Here is a 23,075-nt window from a genome sequence, read left to right as displayed (position 1 = left end):
AGTGGTAGACATGTTTTAGTCTTATGAAGCTATCCCATGTTGCACCTCTACCAGAGTAGACCCATGTACAGTACAGTGCAGTAGTCACAATGTGAGGTAACTAAGACATAGATCACTGTTGCTAAGTCAGGTCAACTGAGCAAATGGTTGATGCACTACCTAAAGTTATAGAAAAGCACTGCTTGCCACTGCTTCCACCTGCAAATCCAAGGACAGTGCAGAGACAAAGACTTCTCCCAGACTATGAAACTTAGCTGTCAAGGACAGCACAACCTGTTATAAAACAGCTTGAATCCTCGTTTCAGTATCTGATATTCTAATGACTAGCCCCTCTTCTGTCAAGTTAGTTTGTTCACTCTCATTCAGCTCAGGCAATGGCCAATAAAGCAAGGCCCCAAGTACTTCCGTGATGTTGGGCACCAAGCAATAGAGCTGTGTGTCATCAGCATGCTGGAGGCACCTCAGTCCATGACTCTGTACAGTGGTACCTCGACTTGCGAACGTCTCTACTTGCGAACGATTTGAGTTACAAACGGCTGTGTTTGCAAAATTTTGCTTCGACTTGCAAACGGAGCCTCGACTTGCGAACCGAAAAGAAAGAAGGAAAGAAAAAACACCTTTCCTGCCCTTTTTTGGCCTAAGTTTCGTTTCGTTTAGTCGTGTCCGACTCTTCGTGACCCCATGGACCAGAGCACGCCAGGCCCTCCTGTCTTCCACTGCCTCCCAGAGTTGGGTCAGATTCATGTTGGTTGCTTCGGTGACACTGTCCAACCATCTCATCCTCTGTCGTCCCCTTCTCCTCTTGCCTTCACACTTTCCCAACATTAAGGTCTTTTCCAGGGAGTCCTCTCTTCTCATGAGATGGCCAAAGTACTGGAGCCTCAGCTTCAGGATCTGTCCTTCCAGTGAGCACTCAGGTTTGTTCTCCTTGCAGTCCAGGGGACTCTCAAGAGCCTCCTCCAGCACCACAATTCAAAGGCATCAATTCTTCGGCGGTCAGCTTTATGGTCCAGCTCTCACTTCCATACATCACAACAGGAAAAACCATAGCTTTGACTATTTGGACTTTTGTTGGCAATGTGATTTCTCTGCTTTTTAAGATACTGTCAAGGTTTGTCATTGCTTTCCTCCCAAGAAGAAGGCGTCTTTTAATTTCGTGGCTGCTGTCTCCATCTGCAGTGATTATGGAGCCCAAGAAGGTAAAATCTGTCACTGCCTCCATATATTCCCCTTCTATTTGCCAGGATATGATGGGGCCAGTGGCCATGATCTTAGTTTTTTTGATGTTGAGTTTAAGACCATTTTTTGCACTCTCCTCTTTCACCCTCATTACAAGGTTCTTTAGTTCCTCCTCACTTTCTGCCATCAGAGTGGTATCATCTGCATATCGGAGGTTGTTGATATTTCTTCCGGCAATCTTGATTCCAGCTTGGGATTCCTCCAGTCCGGCCTTTCGCATGATGTATTCTGCATATAAGTTAAATAAGCAGGGAGACAATATACAGCCTTGTCATACTTCTTTCCCAATTTTGAACCAATCAGTTGTTCCATTTCCAGTTCTAACTGTTGCTTCCTGTCCCACATATAGGTTTCTCAGGAGATGGATAAGGTGGTCAGGCACACCCATTTCTTTAAGGACTTGCCATAGTTTGCTGTGGTCCACACAGTCAAAGGCTTTTGCGTAATCAATGAAGCAGAAGTAGATGTTTTTCTGGAACTCTCTGGCTTTCTCCATAATCCAACGCATGTTAGCAATTTGGTCTCGAGTTCCTCTGCCCCTTCGGAATCCCGCTTGTACATCTGGGAGTTCTCGGTCCACATATTGCTGAAGCCTACCTTGTAGGATTTTGAGCATAACCTTGCTAGCATGTGAAATGAGTGCAATTGTGCAGTAGTTGGAGCATTCTTTCGCACTTCCCTTCTTTGGTATTGGGATGTAGACTGATCTTTTCCAGTCCTCTGGCCACTGTTGAGTTTTCCAAACTTGCTGGCATATTGAATGTAGCACCTTAACAGCATAATCTTTTAATATTTTAAATAGTTCATCTGGAATGCCATCACCTCCACTGGCCTTGTTGTTAGTGAAGTCAAGGCCTACTTGACTTCACTCTCCAGGATGTCTGGCTCTAGGTCAGCAACTACATTGTCTGGGTTGTCCGGGATATCCAAATCTTTCTGATATAATTCCTCTGTGTATTGTTGCCACCTCTTCTTGATGTCTTCTGCTTCTGTGAGATCCCTTCCATTTTTGTCCTTTATCATGTCCATCCTTGGCTCTCTTGTCTCTCCTTGCTATTCTTTGGAAGTCTGAATTCAATTTTCTGTAACTTTCCCTATCTCCCCTGCATTTTGTTTCCCTTCTCCTCTCTGCTATTTGTAAGGCTTCCTTGGACAGCCACTTTGCTTTCTTGCATTTCCTTTTCTTTGGGATGGTTTTTGTTGCTGCCTCCTGTACAATGTTACGAGCCTCTGTCCAAAGTTCTTCAGGCACTCTGTCCACCAAATCGAGTTCCTTAAATCTGTTCTTCACTTCCATTGTGTATTCATAAGGGATTTGATTTAGATTATACCTGACTAGCCTAGTGGTTTCTCCTACTCTCTTCAATTTAAGCTTGAATTTTGCTATAAGAAGCTGATGATCAGAGCCACAATCAGCTCCAGGTCTTGTTTTTGCTGACTGTATAGAGCTTCTCCATCTTTGGCTGCAAAGAATATAATCAATCTGATTTCGATATTGCCCATCTGGTGATTTCCATGTGTAGAGTCGCCTCTTGTGTTGTTGGAAGAGAGTGTTTATGATGACCAGCTTGTTCTCTTGGCAAAACTCTATTAGCCTTTGTCCTGCTTCATTTTGAACTCCAAGGCCAAACTTCCCTGTTGTTCCTTTTATCTCTTGACTCCCTACTTTGGCATTCCAGTCCCCTAGAATGAGAAGAACATCTTTCTTTGGGGTCAGTTCTAGAAAGTGTTGTAAATCTTCAAAAAATTGTTCAATTTCAGTCTCCTCAGCAATGGAGGTTGGTGCATAAACTTGAATTATTGTGATGTTGAAAGGTCTGCCTTGGATTCGTATTGACATCATTCTATCATTTTTGAGATTGTATCCCATTACAGCTTTACCCACTCTTTTGTTGACTATGAGGGCTACTCCATTCTTTCTACGGGATTCGTGCCCACAATAGTAGACATGGTAATCATCTGATTTGAATACACCCATTCCTGTCCATTTTAGTTCACTGACGCCCAGGATGTCAATGTTTATTCTTGCCATCTCCTGTTTGACCACCTCCAGCTTCCCAAGGTTCATAGATCTTACATTCCAGGTTCCTATGCAATATTTTTCTTTGCAGCATCGGACTTTCCTTTCACTTCCAGGCACGTCCACAGCTGAGCGTCCTTTCGGCTTTGGCCCAACCACTTCATTAGCTCTGGGGCTACTTGTACTTGTCCTCCGCATTTCCTCAGTAGTATGTTGGACGCCTTCCGACCTGAGGGACCCATCTTCCAGCATCATATCTTTTAGCCTTTTGTTTCTGATCATGGGGCATTCTTGGCAAAGATACTGGAGTGGCATTGCCAGTTCCTACTCCAGGTGGATTGCGTTTAGTCGGAACTCTCCACTATGACCTCTACATCTTGGGTGGCCCTGCACGGCATAGCCCATAGCTTCTCTGAGTTGCTCAAGCCCTTTCGCCAAGACAAGGCAGCAATCCATGAAGGGGTTGATCTAAGTTTACCTTAGGGCAAAAGAAGAAAAAATTTTAAAAATTTACCCCCTAGTGGTAGAGTATGGATTAACCAGCTTTGCATTAGTTCCTATGGAAACCAATGCTTCTACCTGCGAAAGGCACCTCGACATATGAACGGAAAACAGCGGATATGGATTAAATGGTTTTCAATGCATTACAATGGGAAAGTTTGACTTGACTTGCGAACTTTTCGACGTACGAACTTAATTCCAATATGAATTAAGTTCATAAGTTGAGGTACCACTGTATGACCTCTCCCATAGATGGGAAAGGATATAGGGGGAAAGATGCTGCCCTGAGGGAGTTCCACAGGTCAAAGACCAGGGTTTCAAACATTGCTCCCCCAGGATGACCTTTCCTGACAGGAAGGATTGGGAATCACTGTAATAAACTGCCTCAAATAGCCAACCTGGCAGGAATCCAACAGGACACCATACTCAAATGGTATCCAATGACACTGAAAGGTCTGGAAGAACTAATAAGGTTGTACTCCCCTTACCTTGTCCCCAGTGTAAGGTGATCAAAGCAGTCTCAGTCATAGATCTTGGCAGAGAAACTGGTTGAAATGGGTCCAGATAAATGGAAAATTCTCCCAGAATATCTGTTACTTTTATTCCTAATCTATTCATAGTTTCCATGACAGAAAAGTAATTCTTCCAACCTTTCTGAGTGTTTTGAAGAAGAGGAATTGGTGGCATTCCTGGATGTGAATCTGATTGCGTGATTAGGTGCATGTCTAGGAAAGCAACCAGTATTGCCTAAATGAGTGGCTAGCTGGTGCTCAGACATATGCAGTTTCACTTCAGCAAGTGTAAATTACCAATAGGAAGCTGATGACTCCCTAACTGAATGATGTAGATGCCTCAGCAGGTAGAAATGATAACAAATTCCTCTTCTTCAAAACACTCAGAAAGGTTGGAAGAATTACTTGTTGAGCAGTTGGCTGCTATGACTTAAGTCAGTGGTTCTTAATCTTTGGTTACTCAGGTGTTTTTGAACTGCAACTCCCAGAAACCCCAGCCAGCACAGCTGGTGGTGAAGGCTTCTGGGAGTTGCAGTCCAAAAACACCTGCTTAACCCAAGTTTAAGAACCACTACCTTAAATGACTTCCCTTACCCAAGCACAAATCTACAAGTAGATGCTGACCTAGGCTTTGTATCGCTCTTTGTGTGCCTCTGCTGTGAGGGTAAACTATGTCAATATCCCTCATTCACAGAAGGCACAGTAAGGCTACAAAGCTTTGTTAAAAATTTCAGTCCTTTCTTTAGATCCAGGGCATGATTAAAACCAGTGTTCTCATTTATTTATTGTTTCAATGAAAGGCCTTCTTATACACTGAGTGGATGATTAGGCTGGCTAAACATGTGGATATTCATGTAAGATATTTCCTTCTACAGCTGCTTCAGTTGTCGCAGCAATGGATGGCTGAAGTGTTACCGTTGCAATGGGAGTGGTGCCTTGCTGTTCCATACAGAACTTGCCATCACTTGGTAAGTTGATAAGGCCAAGAAAGAAGGTCATGGATGTTTTCCACAGGTTGACATAAAGGGCAAAGAAGTGTGTGGATAGACAGAGGATGCTATTTTTGGCCCTGTTATTTATTTGTTTGTTTGTTTGTTTGTTTGTTTGTTTGTTTGTTTGGCTTTCATACTGCCCATTTAGATGAATCTACTCTAGGCGGTTTACAGTCCCAAAAAAAGCAATAAAATTAAAAACATCAATAAAAAGACTAAAACAAGCAAACACAATCCAAGATGGAAAAACCAGGGGGAGCAATTAAGTAATGCCAGGAGGGAAGGCCTGCCTGAAAGAGCTGGGTCTTCAGTTTACTCTGATGACACACACTTTCTTCTTCTGCTGCTGCTGCTCCTACGCATTTCCCTTGATATCTAAAGGAGGCAGCCTACTGGGGTTGGGAGCCCGGATCACCCAGGATTCCAGAGACTGCACATTTGGGCTTCCTTGTGAATGTTTAGATAGTGGAACTGGCCACAGGAGAAGGTGTGCGTTCTCAGAGACCATCCTGCAGGAGTGCTGTATATACATCTTCAGCTGCATGTGTAAAAACATCAGTGACTGCATGCAATTTCTCTTTGAATATTCTCAGGAGGTATTTTACCATCACAGTGGTAGACATTCTTACTAATTTGTGCAATTTTTGCTGATATCTTCACACTCTGATAGGAATCCAACCTTCAGAGGCTCCTTCCAAGATTTCAGCCTGCTTGAGTGTATTAATATTTGTGACACAACTGTTGAAGCCAATATATAACAACCGAGGTCAATAGAGACTCTCCTTGCTATCTCATGCTGGGATTCTGTGCTCTTATTTAAGAATAAATCCCTTAGAATCTCCATTTCTATCTTTTTCAACAGGAAGAACAATATTTTAGAACATGTGGTGGACAAGAATTCTGGTCTTCCAAATTACCTTTTACATGAAGCAACTGGGAAAGAAATAGTTTGTGATGAAAATCTCTCGGTAACACACTTAGGACCAAATAGCTTGTACTTTTGTTTTGATGTTTGTGTTTTTATGTGTGTGCATGTATGATTTAGGATTTTATATGCCATGAACTCTTGAACAAAGGGAAGGGATGGTTGTTGTGGTTTTTCCGAGCTGTTTGGCCGTGTTCTTAAGGTTTTTCTTCCTAACGTTTCACCAATCTCTGTGGCTGGCATCTTCAGAGGACAGGAGTCAGAACTTCGTCTGTGCTCTGTAGACTCCAGTTCTGACTCCTGTCCTCTGAAGATGCCGGCCACAGAGACTGGTGAAACTTTAAGAAGAAAAACCTTAAGAACACGGCCAACAGCCCAGAAAACTCACAACAACCATTGGATCCCGGCCATGAAAGCCTTCAAGAATATAAAGAGAAGGGAACTTGTGGCCAGGAGATCTAAAACCTTGACTCCCTTGTGCAGGTCCCCATACGCAGAAGGCAAAGGGGTGAGCAAACTGGTTCCCTTACTGAGGTAATGGTTAGAAAAGGATCTAATCCCTATTCTAGCTAGGAAAATAGTAAATGTTAGCCATGTCCTATTGTTAGGTTAATGATCACACCCTCTGGTGTCCTCTATCCTGCAGGATAGTTGGCACTTTGTCTACCATCCCAAAGGTTTCCTGCCACAGCTGAAGAGGCCAAGTTATCCTGAAACTCCTTGCCCATGACACAATATGGCAGGAGAAGGTACACCTGCCAACATGAACTCTTCTATACAAATATTAATGGCACAGGAAGCTTGTCCAACCTTCTCTACAGTCACCTGAAACCAGTGATGCTACGTATTACTTCTTGATTAGCCTGGAGTATTTAGAAATATATTACCAACAGATCTCTATTGATTTCTGTATATGTGTTCCAGGTGTTTCCTATTGTTGACTTTCCAGAGCTGTCCATTGAAGACTATTCACTAGCATGTATCGAACAACACAAAATGCAGTTTGCCTCAGGAAATATACATCACATATTGATGCAGGTAGGTACAGAATGAAGTAGACAGAGGCTTAAAAATAAGGATTATGCTTTGTGTATTGTCTCTTTTATACAATTTTTTAAAATGGAAATTTCGATAAGTGTGTTGTAGAGAACTCCAGCTTGTCAATCAGATTTTGCATATATATTCTTGTCATATGCAGGATGTCTTACAATCTAGTTTTATTAGTTTTATTGCCCACATAATCCCTGCGTAATCCCCGTCCACTTCTTCCACTGTACAGTCTGTATGGAGAAAGCAACCACAGATGAAAAGTCTGCACCTCCAGAAGAAGATTGGGTTTACAGGCAACATTTAGTTGGGAAATGGTCTATTTCCAGTCTGGTTCTAGTACAGTTGTGTAACAACCACAATATTCCATCTGCGCCCTAGTTTGGAAATTCAGAAAATATCATGGTTTGACTTGGATTGATTTTTCTGGCCACGATGAATACCATGCAGTGACTTGGATAGGTGGTAAAGCTGCCCTAGACTGCATGGATCCAAACTTATATTCTGAAATCCAAATATCCATGCTTTCTATTAAATATAATAAGAATTCAACAAAGAGCTATAACTATTTTTTCCCTTTGTTAGACTAGACAAAATATCGGACATAATATAGGAAAGAGTTATGACTGCTACAGTACACATAAATAGATGCTTAGCTTTGTGCTAAGTACCTTTAAATTTCTATTTTTAAAAAAGAAAGAAAGGGGGAGCTGCTGATAGCACCTTTTATAATTTGGGGATTGCCAACAACAAGTGTTCACTTATTTTCCTAGCTTTATACTTCGCAAACTATTTTAAAGATGTAGAATAGAGATTGCCCTAGTTAACTAAATGGCAATATTTCAGGAAAAAAAGGTGGAATTTTGTATAGAAGGGGAGTATTCCAATTTAAGGAGACAGAATGTTTAAAGGAATTTGAAGTAACTTCCATAAGACATATACGCTGAGAAATATCAAAGTACCCAACATTTTTCCTATGCAGGACCTAAGACTTTTAAGGGGAGAAATTAAAATGTCATTAAAATGAATTGTACATGCTTTTGGGGTTTGACTTTTTAACTCTGTCTTTAGAAGGCAAAAGGGTAAGAGAAAGGAACAGACTAGTGAGAATTACTAGGCAGATGTTATGAAACAAAGGGAAATAATTGTTTAATCGAATATGTTTTTGAGATTGACTCCAATTATGCACGTCAGAAAGGTTATTAACTTAACAAACAATAACTCTAAATCTACAAGAGTACTCATTAGTACTTGAGCTATAGGCTGGTTGGAAATGTAATATCATTCTTCGTCATTATATGCCTTAATAACGGATCTTCTCAATAAATACAGATGATTGTTGTTGTTGAAGGATGATCATTGTTGGGTGTGGACAATAAACATGGGCAATACCATAATTATTCTCCAGAAATGCTTTCTGGAGGATTTTGATTATTTTGCTATAGTAGCATTTTACAAATGACGTTCCACAAAGCTGAGCTTAGTCCACCAGCCCCAGATGAGAACCATCAAAGGGGTCAATAAATACTACTGGCTGGGTACTACAAAATCAACAAGGGTGTAATCAGGTCACAATGAATGGCTTGGTGAGCTGCACTGAGCTTACATTGCTAGCTACATTCAGGTGCTAAAAGCATCAGATAAATCATCTCTGGTCTAGCACAGATGATACCACGTATTTTCTTCTTTCACCTTACAAAGGTTATTGACCTATATTTGAAGCACAGTGAGTAAGCATTTTCCTGTATTTATTTCAAAGTAAGTTACAAAAGAAAGTGTGATGTTACAGAAAGCTATATTATCTACATCTGAAAAAGACAGTGTAAACTGGTGTGAACATATAAGCTAAGGCTACTGTGCTCATTTAAAGGCAGCATTGAAGATGAAGGGCTTTAAGGTCTATCTTATTACCTGTATTAAAGGGATGAAAACAAGTGGAAAGGAATTCTGTATTTTGGGAGTCACTACTGGGAACGTCTTATCTCTTTTGCATGCCAACCAAATAAATCATAATAACAATGGCTGAAATCCTGATGTTTAGTGTAGTAAGTCACAACTAGAGTGGCCCATTGAATCAATGGGACTTAAAAAGGACTCACCAAATGCCCATGGAGCCACTGGTCCTACTCTAATTGTGACTTACTATGCTAAGCAACAGGATTTCAGCTGATATATCACCACCAAACTGTATGTTAGTCTTGAGGGTTTGTTTTGAAAGACAGGATATACAAACCCCTAAGAAGAAACAGAGTTGTGCGAAAGGTAAACAACATACATTGTATTCATGTGCCATCTAATTTTCTGGTTGGTGACGTCTCCAAAATGCAACTTGCCTTTATAGAATTATCAACATAGATTTTCATTTGATCTATCTCAACATTGCTGAAAACTTAGAGTTCTTCCAAAATTGCCCTACAGTGTAGATTGCTTCCTCTGCCATCTCTTGCCTGGAGTTATCCTTCTGCTTTCCCAATCCATTCATAAAAACAGCAGCTGATAATCCATTCATAAATCCATTCATAAAAACAGCAGCTATTCAGTTATCAACCAGACATCGTGGATGTATTGGCAGGATCTGACCAAATGGCATTCCATAGGGAAGAAAGGACAAACCAATTACTCATTCTAAATCCTTTGTAATTAATATCGCCAAGCCAGTCTTCCCTCCTGCAGCCCCCTGCAGCTGAGCAGGATTGCATTTCCTGAATTTGGACTGTGTCTACACTAGGATGCTCGAAAGGGAATTCAGAGTAACTCCCACATCCAATTTACAATATATATCTTCTTGTTGTATTTCAGAAACAAACAATCGAGTTGGTGCCGCTCACAAAGGCCGAATATGAATGGAAAGGGAAATTGCGTTCCTTCTATGTTTTTGGCAAAGAGAATAAGGTGTACACCAAGGATTACCCAGCAAAGTTCTGCTGCTCCATCATGTGATACAGGACAGTTTCTGCAACATTCAGCTGCCAGGCAACAGAACGACTTTAATTAGTTGTTCTTCGTGGGATTCCTCCATGGCTAAAGATGTTGTTCTCAGGGTGACATGATTTAGCAGACATGGCTAATGATGGACATGGTCTTTTTCAGGCATCTGTTTGCTCTGATATGTCTTGAGATACTGTGCAGTACATGATTCCATGGAAGAGTCAATTGAAATATTTAGATGTTGTTTTCTTTGATTGTTTACGTATTTGCAGCCAATCCATGACTTCATCCGAAGCTCTGATAGGTCTTCTCTCTATTTTCTTCAGCCAGGGGAGCCTCATATGATTATAATAAAAAAATGTTCCAGGACAGCTTCAGCTGTGGGTGAGGAAGCTTCTTTCCTCTAGGGCACAGAGGACCTTTGGGATGAGAGGGTTTAAGACTGCTCATCCTCCCTCCTGCAACACTAGACATCAGCTGTTATTGGCAGCAATAAGACCAACTGTGGCTTGCTGTTCACAAAGCTTTTCTTGGGCAGAAGTGGGATTGCTAAAAGAGGCAGCTTCCTCTGGAGGCCAGCAGGTGGGGCACCCTTGCCTAATCCTAACCTGCTTCAGTAACCTGGATCTAGAAGCTGGTCGCTCTGTCTGCCACCAGCTCTTATGACCAGTTGCCCAAGTAACATGAAAAATGAAGACCTGAAAGATAAACAAGTTGTGTCCGGCACAAGCTTTTTGTGGAAGATGGCACATTTCTTGAGATGAAAGAAAAAGGGCCTGACAATTGCCTTCAAACAAAATTAATAAGACAGTTTGCATCTGTTACATAACTCAGCCAAACTTTTTTTTCCTATTAAAAAAAAATCTGTATCACTTAATGAAATAATTTAGTCTTCTGGATGAGTTTCTACAAAGTTAAACTGTTTTGGGGAATACACAGCTTGTGGTGAGATATGTCCCACCTTGTGGAAGGTTTAGCACTTTCTGTTTGTTTTTTTCTTCAGTAAAAGCATCATGTAGAAATCTTCGTTGTTTAGTCGTTTAGTCATGTCCGACTCTCAGTGACTCCATGGACCAATAGATTCATATAATCACATGGAGGCACATTTCTCGGAATACTGTGCAGTAAGAAAATAAGAGGGAGAAATCTCCAAATAATTGGTTTTTGTACCCCATCTTAATGTGTGATGGATGGCTAGAATTTAGCTAAAGTCCCACTCAGTTATGAAGCACACTGGGTGGCTTTAGGTCTCTCAGTCTACCCTACCTCCTAAAGCTATTGTGAGAATGAAGGGAACAGTACCAAATGTACCAAAGTAAACTCCTTAAAGAAAAGCAAGCCCCAAAATTACATTACAATTGAATGATGAATGGATGATTCATGTTGCCTGATCCTGTGCTTCAAAACCAGTAGACAACAAGCAGAGCTGTGTCAAGACAGTTAATGAATGTCAGTTGGTGGCAACATGGACCAGTGCAGAAGATCTTAGCTGAGGAGTAGGTTGTTATATATTTAAAAAGAAATTCTGTTCTCCATGAACTGAAAGCTGGTATATATATATATCTTGTACTCTGACCCTCATCTTAATGGTTTTACCATTACTAGCTGAATTTGTCAACCATTTATGTCTAGGCCTTGTTCCAGTACAGCTAAAAGCATTATACTGTGCCGAAATTTGTGACATGAAGATTTCCTCACCATGATATGAAACTAAATGATGGGAAAAGGATAGTAGTCTGCAGCCTGAAGTTTTCAAGGCAGTAGGATAGATGGAGTATTCACCGCTGAGGGAAGAGAAGAGATCTGCCCTCAGAGAGGAAGGTCTAGCTTTATATTCTTTAGTACTCTTGTCTAATGGCATTGGTAGAATCGCTGTTAGAGAGACACCACTGAGGGTGTTGCCTTTCTGACACAGGTTCTCCAGTGCCATTAGGATGAAAAAGGGATGTATTGGGAAATATGTCATGGGAAGATTGGGGAAAACATTTAGACTGAGGTTGGCAAATGATGACTTCCCATAGCCTTTGGATTGCAGCTCTCACGACCCCCACTGTTGGCTATGTTCTCCCATGCTGATGGTAGTTACAGCTGAATGACAGATGGAGGGCTACAAGCCACTTTCCCCTTTTACTCAGGATCTTCCTTGTCCCTAGACACACTTTCGTGTCCCTTGAGCAGGCATTCCACAGCCTTTGAATCTTCCCACCTGCAAGAGGATTGCATGGCCCATATCACCTAAAACAAGGCTATCTCTAGAATGACATATTTATTCCCTATGAAATTACTGGAGAACTCTCTGCTCTCCTTATTCCATGCATCTTGCTTGTGCCAGAAGGGTTCTACAGAAGGGTTTCATATGTATCCCAATTCATAGTTTTTTCCAGGGAGAAGCATCAAGCCCTAAAGAGGTTGTGGCCAAGTGGAGACTACTTTATTTCAGCGTGCTATAACACCTTTTTTATAATGGTCAAACTGCTGCTATTTTAAGAATTTTACTGAGTGTTTTATTGGTTGTTTTGCAACTTTTATGTTGAAATTGTGAGCTGCTTTACACTGAGTTTCTGTAGAATGGAGATATATAAATTATTGTCAAAAATAAAAGTGCCTTACTTGCTTAATTTCTGTACTGGGACATTACTAATAGCCTAAGAGTCAATGTAGAGCAGTGGTCCAGATCCTACAGCCAGGGCCAGTGCTGGGCTTTTTTGTACCCTAGGCAAGACTAACTACTTGTGCCTCCCCAACAAATTTTCAAAAAGAGGCAAATTGTAGAAAAAACACAAAACTACAAAAGTTGAAACTGTGAAAATTTTATTTTTAAAAATTGAGAGAACAAGTACCGTATTTTCCGGCATATAAGATTGACTTTTTTGCCCTGAAAAACATGCCTCCAAGTGGGGAGGTTCATCTTATACACCAGATGCACTTCATTTGGGCCAGGAGGGCGGTGGGCAGATTTTCTTGAAGGAGCTGCCGCCGCCGTTGAGTGGGTGATACGGGGCCGCGCCGGCTGGGGAGGAAGGCAGGCAGGCAGGCGGTCAGTCCAGATGGAGGGAGGGAAGCAGAGCCAGCCATGCCTGAGTGGCCAGAGCCCACCGCCGGGCTGCCCACCACCCCATGCCACTGAACCAGCTGCCCTCCCACCTGCCCGCCGCCGGAGAGCCACTTCCCCTCCTCCTCCTCCTCCTCCTCCTCCTCCTCCGCTGCCGCCATCCTCCCGGCTGCTTCCCCTCCTCCTTGCCCTCCTCGGGCCTTGTCACTGGTCATGAACTTCCAGGGCGGGCCCGGGCAGAGCCCCGGGCAGCCGGTGCCGGCACCGCAGCAGAGCCTGGAAATGTTGGGGGGTCCTCTTATATGCCTAGTCGTATTATACTCTGGCAAATACGGTACTAGAACAAACTTCAATTTTCTTTCTCAAATACAAAACAGTTTTAGCACACAAATCCTTTTGAATAATTCTATGAACTGTAATTTCTCTTAAATGTTTCTATTTTTTGCCACAACAAAATCTCATTTTGCAAGCCTTTTCTTTTGCAAATTTTGTCACTGATTCCTTCAGGTCAATGGCTGATGCTTTGGCATGTTCAACTGATATAGTTGCCAAACCAACTAATCTACTTTGCAGCATTGTTGGGTGTAAATATGTTTTTATATGCTCTGAGAAACTGCGTTCACCACTAGCCACTGACACTGAAAGGATCCTTAGAGCAACAGAAACATTAGGCACACTATCCAGGAGTTTTTGTTGCACTATGAAGAGAAGTACTTCTTGTGGTTGCATAGACTTTGTAAGTCTTCGAGCTATTGCTATAAGTTCACAGCACAGATCTTCAGCATCAGTATCTTTGTTTCCATTGTGCATCAATGATTTTTTCCAAATTATTTCAGTATATTTTTTAGGAGGACGCATGAGGAAGAGATTAGTAGATCTTCCAGGTCAGAGGTCATAAAGTAAAATTTCTGCTCACAAACTGACTTGGCTTAGACGGAACATTGGTGGAGCTCCTTCCAAACTATAAGTCTGTCTCCAGTTATAACTGGGGGAACGTAGCTTAAAAGAGACCAAACACTAAGTGAGAGAGGGAAGCTGCAGGATCTTCACCAAAATTTTCTCCCCCACTGCTGTCTGTCCATTAGCCCTGTCTGATGACTTATAACCCCAGGAAGTAGATCACAGTGGCTGGTGTTAATGGGGCATTTGTAAGAAATAGGGGTTGCAGCAGGGATCACGGGGGGGGAGGACTCAAGGGTATGGGTACTCGGAACTCTGAAAGTGCTTATTTATTTATTTTTACATACCCAGTGGTTTTTTGCTTACTTCCATTGATGCCAGGGGTGATATATGCAAATGAGTTATGCTAATGAGTACCAGCAGCCCTTTTTCTATGAAATGACCCCTGGGTTACAGTATATAGAAAAATAATTATATGATTTTATAAATAATTATATTCCATAGCACTGTTGTGGTATTTACCTTAAAATTTTAAAATATAAATTTTCAGTTGCATTTTTTCAAGAAACTAGTCTGTATAAAACTGTGCCTCTCTCAGGTCAATTCTGCACCCTTGAGGTCACTTCTGCAACCCTCTGAGGTCAGTTTTGCGCCCTTCTCAGGTCTGCACTCTAGGTGGTCTCCTCGTTCGCCTAGTGGTAGCTCCAGCCCTGCCTACAGCTTTTGTAGGACAGAAGTCAGATTCACAGAACACTTTAAGACTTTAGGAGTGTACATGCATAGGACTGGGCTGTGAGACCATGTGACTTTGTGTCATTAAATATGTGCCTGCATAGGAGGTGTACTAAAAAGCACTAGGCAGAAAGGAGTAGTGGATGGATGCCAACACATCAGCAGATCAGTAACAATAGTAGCTGTACCAAGACTTTGTTGTCTGGACTGCCTTATGTAACTGGCAGGACACAGTTATGAACGGTAGAAAGAGATGTAAACAACTCTGCTTGCCATATGTAGTATCATTAAAACTGCCTGATACTAATTCTGATATAAATCGGGGGTGGGGTGGGTTTCAAGGTTTTAACCACTAAATCTTGTTCCATAGGTCAGATACAGATTTAGGTGCACACAAGTGGACCAGTCAAAGCAGCCTTCTCTGACCCCTCCATTCCACCGCAGCTTATATAAATACTATTCCCCTTACCTCCCCCGTATCTTTCCCTCATGTCAGTACTTGTGCTAATACTTCTCTAGAACCAGTACTTGCTTATAGCAGACCACATACTATAGTAAGCCATATTTATCTGTTATCACCACTGGGATCCTGTTTTGATAAAAATCTGAACTTGCTGTTTTCAAGAAATACATTTCACTGGTTATTATTATTTATACTGTACCATATTATCTTATTGTGTGACCATAGTGTTTCCCCTCGCCAGTATTAAAGATTACAAAATGTTGTTCCCTCTCAGCAGTCAATAACAATGTTATCACAAAGTAACAGGCATTTAGTTTCACTCTGTTTGCGTGGACGACTGAATAGATATTTAAGGGTGTGAGTGTAAGTGCCTCGTCACAGTTTTAAAGGAGAGTGAAACTGAGAGGACAGGTAATACTGCTAGAAAATTATAAGGAGACGGCCAAGTAAAATGCAACCTGAAGTTGTCTTCCAAAACTACTACATGACATACAATTGAATTTAGCAATTTCCAGAGAGGTAAAGATGTTAGTCTGTCTCAACATGTTGGTGAAATTAAAGCAGGAAAGGGAGATGAGAATAGCCCTAGCTTTCTATAATAGCTTATGGGTGTAAAATAATTGTTTCCCTTGACAGACACAGGCTTCTGTCCCAAAAACAACTTTTAGCATTCTCATAACATATAAATCCACCTGACAATGCAGCTTATTCTGGCTGTGGCCTCCATCTTCAACGAAGCTTATTCCAGCTGTGAACTCTATATAATTAATAGCTAAAAGTCCCATTCCTGTACCTGACCATGATTCTTACAATTATAGGTGGATGTGTGTGTGTGTATGTTGTGTGCCGTCAAGTTGGAATCCACTTATAGCAACCCTAATAGGGTTTTCAAGGTAAGTTAGAGAGGTTATACCAGTTCTCTTCCCCCAGTGAGTTTCCATGGCTGAGTGGGGATTCGAATCCTGTTCACCAGACTACTAGTGAACTCCACCTACCATATCACACTGGGAATTACCTGAGCATAGATATAGAAGACAGTATTTATACTTTGTGGGTCTGAAGAAATTGATTTGATCACAAAAGCTCACACTGAAATATATCTATTAAGTCTTTGAAATATCATATTATTTTGTCTTTGTTTTTGCTCCTTTTCCTTTTAAAATCTTGCTAATGGAATTTACAATATTTATAGCTGGTTCTATATAAGAAAACAAGAAATATCTGCTTCAATGTAAGGAAATGTCCACTTCTATGGGACCCCAAACTGCCATGCTTTGAGATCTAAAAGGCCCTTTTCCTACAAGCCATACCTCTTACCTCCTTGGGGGATGGCTCTTTCAAAAGGGCCCCCTGGCTAGATCTTAACTGCTGGGTAGGCTCATATGGAAGGAGGCGGTCCTTCAAGTATCCAGGTCCCAAGCCGTTTAGGGCTTTATATGTTCAAACAAGCACTTTGAATTGGCCCCGGGCAGCAACTAGTAACCAATGTAAATTAAACAGAATCAGCTTGATGTGTTCTCTAGCGGCCCCACCACTCACCAGCCGCGCAGCTCGATTTTGGACCAGTTGCAGTCACCAGACCGTCTTCAAAGGCAGCCCCACGTAGAGCGCATTGCAATAATCTATACGAGATGTTACCAGTGCATGTGTAACTGTCATGAGACTCCGCTCATCCAGGTAGGGCTGTAGCTGGTACAATTTCCGCAGCCACTGAGCCCACCTCGGCTTCCAGAGTTAGACTGGGGTCCAGGAGCACCCCCAGGCTGCAGACCCTGTCCCTTAGGAAGAGTGTAACCCCATTCAGGGCAGAAAAATGCCCCTCCAGCCTGTCTGGTGAAGCATCCACTAACAGCACTTCCATCCTGTCTGGACAAGTGGAGTCTCATGAATATTATATCAAATATTAACGTATTTTCCCCCAGGGATCTAACAAAGAGTTGGACAGTCACATTGCTTAGAGAACTGACTCACTTGTACCAGTTCCTTGCAGCCTGTGATCTGGGTAAATATAAGAAAAGCTGTTTTCTTGATTACAATTCCCAGAATAAGCAACCTAGTAGGGTTTGTTCTGAAAACCCCAGATATAACTTCCCCATCCATGCTGGATGAGAGTTTCTAGGTTTTATTAACTAAAAAAATAACTTTTTCCTATTCATCCTCGGTGGGCTGTTCTAGAGTCCAAGAAACTCCCCCCCCCACATCCACAATGGAGTGTTCTGGGAGTATCCCCAATTTTGGTTCCTCATATGCTCTTGGTTAAAACTTCCAGAAGCCTTCACCACTAGCTGTGCTGGCCAGGATTTCTGGGACCTGTAGTCCAAGAATATCTGGGGCCCCAAGATTGTGAACCACTGGTGTGGACCTACACTGGATAGCTAATGTTTGGTAGCTGGAGGTTTTGTGGCTTCCAAAACTAAGGAATTCTGGGAGCAATATTTTTATAAAGTAGCTTTTCCAAGAAGGTTCTCCACTATAGACTACATTCATTCCCTACTTTTGTACCATCCCAATTATATTCCGTTATTCCCAGGTTGCCTCAAGGGTGTTAAGAGACTGTATCCTGCAACTGGTTGGAAACTGTTGAGAAGATATCATAACTAGGCAATACATATATACAGTATTTGTCTATAAAAACAGCAAATTAATTTAATTTATTAAGACCAAATTGAATCATTTCAATTTATATTTTAAAAAGCTCTTCTCCAGTTTTTGAGCAGGCATTGCAAAATTTGAGTGTTCTATCACAAAATTTTAAAAAATCAGATACTAGCCATGTAATTTTAGCTTTATGTACCACTCAATAGCGTAAGAATCAATCTGACCCTTGTTTTAGAATACAAGGAACAGTATAATAAACAGCGATGAAGATTCTATACTACTTGGGCTCCTTATATACAACTGGTATTTGACATAACATTTCTCTAAATATTACAAAGGCATAGTTTAAAACTATAGTTGCAAAAGTGATTTTTAAACAAAGAAACTATCAGCTCATATAGATATTGTAAATCCATGACCATTGTGTTTTTATGCAATTCACATACATCTCAAAAGAAAATTTCTGGCAATTAGAAGTTAGTGTAAGCATTTAGATCTCAAGTCATACAACTTGGTGTGCAACAGTAAATGTCCATGCTCACTTCTTTACTGGCTGGAATTCCACTGACAAAACAAAATTATTAAGTTTTTATCTTGTTTGAAATGGCACAACAATTTGAAAAAACAGAAGAGGAAAATGCCTTACTGTAAAAACATCTTGGAAGAGCTAGAACAAGTTGTGGCTGGGAAATAATCTTTCAGATTTGGTTATTAGCTGCACACACATTGAATGGGAACATTTCTTTATTTATGCTCTTAATTCAAAGCTTCAAAGTCCTGAGGTATATTCTTTAAATCAATGCCATATTTATTTTATCACTATACTGGTATATAAATAGTAATATTTATTCTTAGAATTTAATGAAATTGAATGGTAGCCACTGGCTACAAAATCTGAAGTAAAAATTTTAAGCATTGTAAGCAGAAACAACTTGAAGCTACCACCGATGTAGGTGAAAGAAGAAAGTACAAAAGCAGGAATACAGGTGAATGTTAAGAACAACTGGCTACAGAAGATATGCACAATTTTAAATGAAGAAATCAAAACTGTTAAATATTTTTATATTTCAAATAAGTAAGTCCTCAATCAAACCAAGCCTGAACTCTCTTTATATGTTCTGGACACCACACTTCAAGAAGGATACTAACAAACTGGAACAAGTTCAGAGTAGGGTGACAAGGATGATCTGAAGGGTGGAAACCAGCCATCTGGACATTTTTAGCCTTGAGAAAAGAAGACTAAGGGATGATATGATGATGCTTTTCAAATATTTGAAAGGCTGTCATACAGAGGAGGGGCAAGATCTGTTCTTGATCATTCCAGCGGGCAGGACCCGCAACAATGGGCTCAAGTTAAAGGAAGCCAGATTTTGGTTGAATATCAGGAAAAACTTCCTAACTGTTAGAGCAGTATGACAGTGGAACCAGTTACCTCGGGAGTTATTGAGTGCTCGAACACTGGAGGCATTCAAGAAAAACGTAGATAATCACCTGGCAAATATGCTTTGATTGTATTTTTCTGTTGAGCAAGGGGTTGGACATGGTGGCCTTGTAGGTCCCTTCCAACTTCACTTTTCTATGATAAAGAAAAGTTAGGACTACATTGATGTTATGAGTTTTTGAAGGTCATTAATTCATTAAAGTTATAGTGTTTACACCTTCAAAAGCAGACATTATCCTTGGCTAAGCAAGTGAGACAGCTGAACGTCTTTGGTGAATGATTCACCAATACAGGCAATGGCAACTACCATTTGACTGCCTTGGCATTGAAGGTCTCAAGATCTTTAAAAAAATGGGGGGGGGGGGTCAAAAAAGAAAAAGAAAAAAAGAAACAGAAAATGACCACCAACACTCATTGATATACATAACTGGACAATATTAACAACTGTTTTAGAAGAAAGGCAGACATATATCCACAAAGGCCAGCATAGGCTTCAATTAGATTGGAATATTCAAAATAGGGTAGAATGTGTTTTGATGTGATTGTATGGATGAACACATTTTTGAAGGAAGGAGCTAGCTAATTATTATATGATTCAGAAGCTGAACCCTTCATTGAGCAAACCCAGTTGTATTGGGGTAAAAGCAAACCTGAGGCTCAATATTTTGATGAGTGTTTTGGAGAAATTCACCCACAGTTTTTTTCTCTAGTGAAGACTTAGGAACAGCAGCAAGGAGCAGAGAACATAAACACAATAGTTTATTCACTGGTGAACAGGTACATCTGCCAGTACAGAGACAAAAAGAGTCTTCAAGAGTACTCAGGAAGTACTGCCTTATGGGGGAGCAAACAAACTTTTATACTTTGTTCTTACCAGTAACAAGTGAAATTTTTTAGGACCACCAATTAGAATGTGGATCTTAAAAACTACCAAAACATGTACATCTTATTGACCAGTTACACAAGATATTTGACATATTTGCCTAATTTACATAGTTAGAAAGTATTTGTGGTAAGAAAGCAGGGTTTTCCCCTGTAAATCTAGTTTAACAGTAACCTATCCATTTTCAAATATGTGAAGTATGCTTACCTATACGAGTCCTTGAGTTTTATGAGGCTTTGACTTTACAAGGCCATAACTATGTTGCTCATTTTGCTGGATAGCAAAGACAAGAGAGCAGTTAGCAATTAATATTGGCAAATAGTATTAGAGCAACACCGGGCAGAATTTTTTTCCTGGCAAATAGAAGGGGAAGATATGGAGGCAGTGACAGATTTTACCTTCTTGGGCTCCATTATCACTGTAAATGGTGACAGCAGCCACAAAACTAAAAGACGCCTGCTTCTTGGGAGGAAAGTGATGACAAACTTTGACAGCATCTTAAAAAGCAGAGACATCACCTTGCCAACAAAGGGCCACATAGTCAAAGCTATGGTTTTTCCAGTAGCAATGTATGGAAGTGATTGCTGGACCAGGTTGGCTGCTGAAGAATTGATGCTTTTGAATTGTGGTGCTGGAGGAGGCTCTTGGGAGTCCCCTGGACTGCAAGGAGAACAAACCTATCCATTCTGAAGGAAATCACCCCTGAGTGTTCACTGGAAGGAGAGATCCTGAAGCTGAGGCTCCAATACTTTGGCCATCTCATGAGAAGGAAAAACTCCCTGGAAAAGACCCTGATGTTGGGAAAGTGTGAAGGCGAGAAAAGAAGGGGACGACAGAGGACAAGATGGTTGGACAATGTCACCGAAGCTACCAACATGAATTTGACCTAATTCCGGGAGGCGTGCTCTGGTCCATGGGGTCACAAAGAGTCGGACACAACTTAATGACTAAACAACAACAGACAGAAATTTAAAAATCTTCTGTATCAATGAGGAAGGTAGAAAAAGAGAACAAGGGCAAGCTATAGCATTTCCATTTAAAATATTGCAGTCTAAAACTGAGGATGGAACTATTTCAGGGCGGTTTGGACACTTGCACAACAATGATTCCTTAAGGAAATGTCTATTAATTTTCTCCACAGTATTGGAGGGAACATTGTGCTCATCCTTTCTATATACCACAACAAAACTTCTTCCTTCCTCTCTGGCTCTCGCACTCTTACTCAACTCAAATCTTGAATCACAGCCACAGGCTTTCCACAGGCTTTCCACACCCAACAGGCTGAACCAAATAATATGTAAGGGTCTCGTGCGTACTTGGCAATGCCATGGCACTGACTTGGCCAAGCCTACTTTTTTGCAGCTGAAGATAAAGAGGCACTGCTCAAACTTGCTTTGAGGTTGGGAGGAGGAAGAACAAAAGCCCAAACCCCAGGAGCTGCATAAGCCTCCACAAGCCCAATAGCCAGTCATAATACAATGTAATTATCAGTGTCAGGTGTGATGATCTGAAGGAGAGTGGGATATGTAGTCAGAGAAAATGGAGACTGTTGGATTCAAAGTGACATGATTTTAAGGCATTGGAATGTGTTACACCGTGAGACTGTTTTTCAGATTCACTGACTCCCTGGTACAGAGAGAACTGCGATGACAAGGCAAGGATGAAGAGGCCTGTGAAGCCCCAAACACTCACACCATCTTAGTTGGTCGTGAGATAATGTACCTGAACTTTATGAGAATTCTGGTTGGAGAGTCATGTTAAACCTCTTTGAAGTTAATTGGTTTACAGCTATTGAGTGTCAAAAGTAGGAGGTCTTAGAGATGTAAGAAAAGATGGATGATGGGATGTGTTCGAGAATCGAGTATCGGATGGATTGTGTTATGGGACAGAATGCTTACAGAATGTAGCAAGGAAAATGGGTTTGTCTTTTTAAAACCAGAAGGAGAAGGGGAGATAGCCCACTTTAGAAGCTACAATGATTACTTAGCTTAGTTTCTAATGTTTCTTATTTTAATAAGAAATAGCAGCTTTATTTAACCATTGTATTCTTTTGGATATGTTTATGCTAATGCTTTTGCAAACAACTGTTTTTATGTGAATCTATATTTTCTTAATAAAAATAATTATAAACTCAACTGAGGACTAGTCCCTTGAAGAGCAAGGATACACTTAAATCGAGTGGGTTGGAATAGGTCACTAACTTGCTTTTAAGAGTGGTCCTACCTTGCAGAGGTGTTGCATGTTCTGAGGAAACACAAAGCCCATGCTTAAGTGCTTTAAGAGTATGCAAATGTTTTCTTTTACGGTCAGGCTTGTACAAGGGGCTTATGCTACACACTTCTGAGGCTTAGAGCAGTGGTCCCCAACCTTGGGCCTCCAGATGTTCTTGGACTTCAACTCCCAGAAATCCTGGCCAGCAGAGGTGGTGGTGAAGGCCTCTGGGAGTTGTAGTCCAAGAACATCTGGAGGCCCAACGTTGGGGACCACTGGCTTAGAGGACCTACCTCAGAGAGAAGGTGGTAGATTTGTGCCCACTGTGACTCCCTGTCCAAACCTCATACTGTCTTTAGGGAGAGCTTGAGCATCACATTTTCAACATCTTTTTTTTAAAAAACCTTCCAGGTCTTACTTCCCACAATCCACGCCTTGCTGTGTCTCTCTTGTTCATACCTAATATTCTGGACAGTGCTCTATACATCTGAGGAACCAAATGATAGTCCACAAAAATTCTTGCTCTAGTACGTATGTTGGTCTTTAAGATGCAAAAGAAAAAGTAGCACATATGAACAAACTGCAAAATCATGTTGCTGCACAGGTCTGAACTATGCTAATTTTTTAAAAA

General features: G+C 41.1%; 1 protein-coding gene across 5 annotated transcripts in view; it reads left to right on the top strand.

The window, feature by feature from the left end:
* The window catches only part of LOC110077875 (protein SSUH2 homolog), a 41,752-nt gene extending 28,970 nt beyond the window's left edge, over positions 1-12,782 (top strand). For all 5 annotated transcript variants that reach the window (XM_020791425.3, XM_072989466.2, XM_072989464.2 and 2 more), the window contains 4 exons: positions 5,148-5,240; positions 6,127-6,232; positions 7,114-7,227; positions 10,036-12,782. In XM_020791425.3, the coding sequence (XP_020647084.3) occupies positions 5,148-5,240; positions 6,127-6,232; positions 7,114-7,227; positions 10,036-10,176 (454 nt within the window). In that variant the 3' untranslated portion in view covers positions 10,177-12,782. The remainder of the gene's footprint in view (positions 1-5,147; positions 5,241-6,126; positions 6,233-7,113; positions 7,228-10,035) is intronic.
* Positions 12,783-23,075: the final 10,293 nt, after the last annotated feature.

This window comes from Pogona vitticeps, chromosome 2 (genome assembly GCF_051106095.1).
Source record: "Pogona vitticeps strain Pit_001003342236 chromosome 2, PviZW2.1, whole genome shotgun sequence".
In the NCBI taxonomy this organism is placed as follows: domain Eukaryota; kingdom Metazoa; phylum Chordata; class Lepidosauria; order Squamata; family Agamidae; genus Pogona; species Pogona vitticeps.
The sequence above is the reverse complement of the archived record's forward strand: the minus strand, read 5'-3'. Positions and strand labels throughout refer to the sequence as shown.